The following is a 6,903-nucleotide window of genomic DNA, read 5'->3' as shown; positions in this document are numbered from 1 at the left end:
TTAAGTGAGTCACTGGAAAAGTCAACAGATATTCTTGTGGGTTGCATCAGTGACAATTAAGGCAACCTGTTCAGTGTTTTATCAAAATTACTGAAAACAGCTAAAAAGGAAATAAAGAGAGGACCTCCAAATAACCATAAGGTATGATGATTATAAAACATGTAATTTCCTGATTCCTGTTTTTTCAGAGGAGTCCAACAAGAAGCATCCTTTCCCGTGCCCCACCACTTACCGCACAGCTCTCACTCACTACCTGGATATCACTCACCCTCCTCGCACCAACGTCCTCTATGAGCTCGCACAGTACGCCTCTGACCCCAAAGATCAGGAGAATATGCGCAAGATGGCCTCCTCTTCGCCCGAGGGCAAGGTTGGTGTCAATCAGTGGTGATGTTTACATGGACAATATTTCTTGAACCCAATAGAGATATCTGTGTTTGCTTACCCCAGTATATTAACCAAAGTTAAAACTTTCTTGACACACTTCTTTGAACTTGGCATTTTCCTACCATCTTGTTTCCATCCCACCCAGGAACTCACCTTTGTCACCTGATGTTTACATCATGTGGGGCAAACGTGCAGAAAGAATGTCTTTTATTCCAACCAGAGAAATCAGAAAAAGTGTTACTAATATTTACTTATTGAACAGATTGTCAAATGTTTATTGCTTTTAATCTTATTGCTTCTGATCAGGCCAGTCTATTCTGACGATAGTGGTTACATGAAACATCTTCATTTTGGTTGGGCTATTATCCTTATTATATGTAGAATACTGTTCTCCCTATAAACATAACCATCATCTAGTAGCATCTTGCCAGTTTTGAAAATGATTGGACTGGGCTTTTAATGCTGATCATTTTGTTGATGTCAAACAGTTTTCTTCCTCCTCATCTTCATGTTATTTCTTTTTTTTTTTTCCTGCTTTTTTTTTTTTTTTTTTTTTTTTTTTTTTTAAAGGCACTGTACCACAGTTGGGTGTTGGACACCAGTAGAAACATCCTTGCCATCCTGGAGGATATGCCTTCTCTGAGGCCTCCTATCGACCACCTGTGTGAGCTGTTGCCTCGTCTCCAAGCTCGCTATTATTCCATCGCCTCCTCTTCTAAAGTAATTCCCTCTTGAAACTGCAGACTCCAGACAGTATTTTGGATTTACAATGACAAAGAAATAATTGTCTGATTTCTGTTCTGAAGGTTCACCCCAACAGCATCCACATCTGTGCCGTAGTAGTGGAGTACAAGACCAAGACTGATCGCATTAACAAGGGTGTTGCAACCAACTGGTTGAAGAACAAACTGGTCACTGACAACGGCCACAAGTCCACCGTTCCCATGTACATCCGCAAATCTCAGTTCCGCCTGCCCTTCAAAGCCACCAACCCAGTGATCATGATCGGCCCTGGAACTGGAATTGCTCCTTTCATGGGCTTTATCCAGGAGAGAGGGTGGCTCAAACAGCAAGGTATTAGTTGACGCGGTGTGTTGTTGTTTGTCTGACATTTTGACAACTAACTGATTTCACAAGGTGAAAAACCTCCAAATGTGTTTGTTGATTGTGTCCTTGTATTACCAAGGAAGAAAATTAAAAGCTGTGAAACTTGAGGACACAAGTAATGAAAAATAGATGTCAAAAATTTGTCAGAGCACTGCACTGTAGTGTTCTAGTTCTTCCTTCATTGTCAAACATTAAACACAATCACAGTCTCCTGACATGCTCAACAAATCAAATATTACCAGCAGCCACACAGCATTTGTCTAAACGGAGCCCATGATGAATTGACCCCTATGTGTCAAAACGCTTTTTCCTTTACTTGTCTGTACAGTGTGTACATAATAACCCATTTGTTTTGTTTGCTTGTTGCCTCCTTACAGGAAAGGAGGTTGGAGAGACAGTGATGTATTTTGGCTGCAGACATAAGAATGAGGATTATATCTACCAGGAGGAGCTGGAGGAAGCAGAGAAGAACAGAGTCCTAACACAGCTAAATGTTGCCTTCTCCAGAGACCAGGAGCAAAAGGTCAGAATGTGTGTTGTGACGTGCATAATATAGATAATACATCCCTAAAGGGATATGAAATATACTTGGTTGTGCAGAAAATACTATGGTGTTTTCCTAATATGTGCAGTGTGTTTTCATGGACACAAGTATTTTGCTAATATTCAAAATAAAGAAAATTAGAATAAAAGTACCTCATGAGAGTACCTCAGCCAGAGCCAACTGAGGATATAAATGGGTGCTGTAGACCTTTGATAATACCTTGAATAGGAACATATAAGCACCTAATAGCCATGTGCATGTTTGAATAAACCCATTGTTTCCCTCATATGAGGTCAACATTAGATTTTCAGGAGTGACAGAAACTTGTCCAAACCAACAAGTTTTTTTGAAAAGATGAACCCGTTATTGAAATGGGCAGCACAATTGAAAATGTGGTAGTAAAAAAATAAGTAATAGTAGTAGTAAAAAATATGACATAACAGTTAATTCACTATTTTCTCCACATTTGCTGTAAACATGTACTATATAATGTTTAAGAGACAGACATGAACAAAGTTTTCTCTGTTCAACATAAAGGTATACGTGCAGCATCTCATGAAGAAAAATAAGGAGAACCTCTGGAAGCTCATTCACACAGACAACGCTCATATCTACGTCTGCGGGTAAGTGACACACGCAAATGAATTGTCATGTTTTCAAAAGATTTGAACCTCACATTTATCATTAATGGATGTTAATAAAGAGTATTGATTGAGGGGAAATGTATGTTACTGAGTCAAGATTTGGCCATATAATATAAAAGAACTGAGGAAGAAAACACAGTGGGGAAATCTCAAGGAAAACCCACATTTGGTGCTTTGGTGCCGCCTAGAGGGAAAGTTTGGTCAGAGTTGGGAATCAACTTCCATGTTTGGGAATAACATTATTAGTGATTAAAAAAAATGTAATTCATAGATGGTATAAAGACAATCTGATGTGATCTTTTTCCTGCTTCAGTGATGCGAGGAACATGGCTAAAGATGTGCAGACGGCCTTCCACGAGATTGCAGAAGAACTGGGAGGCATGACGCGCACCCAGGCCACAGATTATGTCAAGAAACTGATGACCAAGGGACGCTACTCGCAAGACGTGTGGAGTTAGAGCCTCAAGCCCAGCCTTACTATTTACTACTAAAGTGGTAGTTTTAAAGTTTCTATTTTTATTGTTTCCCATTCAGGAATGAATATAAAACCATTAAACACCTGTTCATACTCACACTGGTTCATGATAGCTGAAGGTAGCACAATATCACAAGGGAAACCCCTACCTCAGCAGGTTATCATAAACACATTCAGCAGTTTTAATCTGTACTTCTGTATGCTATGTTGTGGATCTCCAGCTTTGTGTCTGCTGAGGTCCACCTTGAGACATGGTATCAGCCCAAACCACACCTTACCCTTTGTGGTTTCCACAAACTGGAAGCAGTCTCTGATATAAATAAATTGTAGTGTATCTGTGTGTTTGGATCTCTGCGGGCGCTCTGAGATTAGAAGTAGGAACCCTGTGGCTCTTACTTAATCATGAATACTTACTTTAAATAAGAACAACTAGAATCAAATGCAGTCCCCCCCCCCATTTCATTTTTGATTTGATACAGACTCTAGATGTAACTGCACTTGTTTGGGTGAGTAGATGGAGGGTTCCTGTTGCAGTGTGAACTCTCAGAGAAGCTTTAGACATTAAAAGGTGCTGACTTACTCTGTGATCTAGTAAGTACTTAAATATGTGAAACGGTTTTAAAACTTCTGTGAGGAAAATGTGTAAAAACTGGCATCATAGGTACAATTATATGTTTATCTTTTTGTTTTGATAAGGCGCTTTGCCTTTTATGCATAAGTTGCTGTTCGTTTTAATCGGTGGCAGTAGCCTTTTAAAGAAAGTGATGCAAGGGAGACAATTGTACAGAGAATAAAATGAGATAATGCGCGTTTTAGTTCCATTAATGGCCTGTCTTTAAAATGAAAATGAATCCGTTTTAACCCTGAAATATTTTCTAAATGTGACATTTTTGTCTTGAAACAAGATCTGGCCTCCCAAATGACTGTTGTGTATTGTATATGCATCTGACAGCTGATGATCATGGGTTTATGTGGCAGTAACTCAACAACCTCACATATGCACCATTCCATGGAGAAGATGACTGGACATATTAGACCATCATGTGTGTTTTACCAGCGTCGTCTCTTTGAGTTTAACCAACCACTTAAAGTGCAGCCTGTGCCTTTTAAACACTGCCTTATATATATATCTATATCTATGTTAGCATTAAAATTGAAATCCTGACACTTCACTGTCTTTTTTTTTTTTTAACTGTTTCTTTCTTCCATGCTTACATTTTGAAAGAAAATCCGTTCAGACACTTTATTCAGTGCTGTCACTTTTTGTCATTCCACCTAATCATGTAATTGTTTGGTTGTATGAAGACATGCGTCTTTTAATAAATAAAATTGGGATAATTTGCTGGGAAGTGTTTTTTTTTTTTTTTTTTTTTTAATTAAATAAATGGCTATCAGTCAAGTTTATTAACATTAGATGTGAGTAGTACAAGTGTGGTCGCAAAGATGAGGTCATCCTTTATCCTGCACTGGAGAAATTACAAAAGTAACTTAATACTATAGGTTAAAAAAAAAACAAAAAAGCAATAGAACATATACAACACATTTTCCACATTGAATCCTTATTGCCCCATGTATATTGGAGATGTCACAAAAAAAAATGCTCAGATGTTCATTGATATTTATTGCATTTTGTCCCAGTGATGATATTGCACTTGAAAGAAGTGATTGGAGGTGTGGTGAGGCTGTGGTCTACTGGTAGAAAGTTTGATTAAAGGACCCGAGGTATATATCCTCTACACACAGTGGATGAAGACATTAATGATTGCATTGTCCTCCTTTCTCCCATCATCTCCACTGGGTCACGGCGAGCATCCCAGGACAGAGCTACCCTTCCTGACCAGTTTGTTGTAGATGTAGTAATATAGTAGATGGCTGATACAGAGTCACAAAATGTCCTCAAGAGGGCTCGCTGCACACGGAAGGGACTGAATGTCCTCAGCAGATTGAGTCTGCACGGTCCTTTACTTTAGATTGCACAAGTAAGTTTGCACACGCTTGCAAAATTCAACCAGATCCAGATGTTTCAAAGAGTGATCCTAATGCAATGAGTAGCTTCTCATTTCTTAAATAACCATGTCCAAAGACAAATCCCATGGTTGTGGAAAAGATGTTAGTCTGTTTGAGAAGGGTCAAATCATTGGCATGCAGAAAGCAGAGAAAACATCTAAGGAGATGTCTAAGCAGAAACTACTAAAATTGGGTTAAGAACTGTCCAACACATTATTAAAAACTGGAAGGATAGTGGGGAACCATTTGAGGAAGAAATATGGTCGGGAAACATCCTGATTGATTGTGATCGGTGATCACTTAAACGTTTGGTGAAATCAAATCAGAGAAAAACAACAGTAGAACTCAGGGCTATGTTTAATAGTGAAAGTAAGAACATTTCCACATGTATAATGCAAAGGGAATTCAAGGGATTGGGACTGAACAGCTGTGTAGCCTTAAGAAAACCACTAATCAGTGAGGCTAACTGGAAAAAAAAGGCTTCAGTTTACTAGGGGGCATAAAGATTGGACTCTGGAGCAATGGAAGAAGGTCATGTGGTCTGATGAGTCCAGATTTACCCTGTTCCAGAGTGATGGGGGCATCAGGGTAAGAAGAGAGGCAGATGAAGTGATGCACCCATCATGCCTAGTGCCTACTATGCAAGCCTGTGGGGGCAGTGCTCTGGAGAAGGCTTTGTGCAGTGGTCAGACTCTCCCATCATCAATACAAGATCTTGGTGAAAAAGCCTATGTACACAGACCAATGAGACTAGTCCACAAATGGCCATTAACATCTATTAGATACAAAGTCTGCACGCAGTCCATCTGACCATTTCTTGTACCATTGATGTTCACCAGTCTAAAGGCTTCTGGAATGATCCCTGATGGCACTATATTAATAGCTATGAAGGAAAGGAACTACATACTATAAATAGAAGGTCTTGCTGGTGGTTGTGTGTGGTGTATACAACTCTGTGAGTCTGGAAGAAGGTATATACTGCCACCTACGCATCAACTTTCAGATTTAATGGCTTACCTCGTGTGGGACAGCTTTCTGTGAATCAACATAATTAATAACACAACCTTCTTTTTAGAAGCACTGTACTGCCACAAAACATGAAGCCATCCCTAACTTGCTGCTGAGATGTTTTCTTAAAATGCCTTTAATAGTTTTCCTGCTGCTCAGATGAATGGCAGCTTGTTGGGTTTTGTTCAAAAAAACAAATCTATTGTATGTACAGTATGTTATATACAGCTTGGTCCAAATACAGTATAGCCACTGGCACATGGTTTTGTTGTTTTAGATGTTTATCAAAACCTGTTCTTCCAGGGGTTGGAAAGTAGTTACACTGTAAAATCTAATAAAATGACCTTTGTCTTGTGGCTGTGAACAAACTAAAAAATAAAAAAAATAAGAATTTACAAATGAAAGTATTTAATGAGTACACAAGTGGGATGCTGTGTTATTAAGGAGCTGCGTGTGGTTAAGTGTTTCCTCAATCACCAATGTCTTTACTTACCTTAATTACCAGAGACTATGGTGCCTATAGAAACGTCTAGGGTTGGAGTTATAATCTGAGTTTTGTGCAGGTCTAACTAACGTCAGGTAAGAGATTAATAAATAATAACTTAACGTGCACTGTTCATGCACTGTAAAACCTTGAAAAAAATAAGCAAACTCATTGCCTCAAAAAAACAAAGTAAATTTAGCATAGTTAATTAGAGCTAAATTGTTTAGATTAAGCACTAATTTTTATT

At 38.7% G+C, this 6,903-nt stretch overlaps 1 protein-coding gene across 1 annotated transcript in view; it reads left to right on the top strand.

The window, feature by feature from the left end:
• Positions 1-4,489, top strand: part of porb (P450 (cytochrome) oxidoreductase b) — a 15,426-nt gene extending 10,937 nt beyond the window's left edge. Inside the window, exons 9-14 of the mRNA XM_084558238.1 lie at positions 122-370; positions 958-1,107; positions 1,194-1,461; positions 1,872-2,017; positions 2,576-2,661; positions 2,996-4,489. Of these exons, the coding sequence (XP_084414364.1) occupies positions 122-370; positions 958-1,107; positions 1,194-1,461; positions 1,872-2,017; positions 2,576-2,661; positions 2,996-3,140 (1,044 nt within the window). The 3' untranslated portion in view covers positions 3,141-4,489. The remainder of the gene's footprint in view (positions 1-121; positions 371-957; positions 1,108-1,193; positions 1,462-1,871; positions 2,018-2,575; positions 2,662-2,995) is intronic.
• The last annotated feature ends 2,414 nt before the right edge of the window (positions 4,490-6,903 follow it).

Source organism: Chelon labrosus, assembly GCF_963514085.1.
Source record: "Chelon labrosus genome assembly, chromosome: 13".
NCBI classification, from domain to species: Eukaryota; Metazoa; Chordata; class Actinopteri; order Mugiliformes; family Mugilidae; genus Chelon; species Chelon labrosus.
This window is presented reverse-complemented; position numbering and strand designations above follow the sequence as displayed.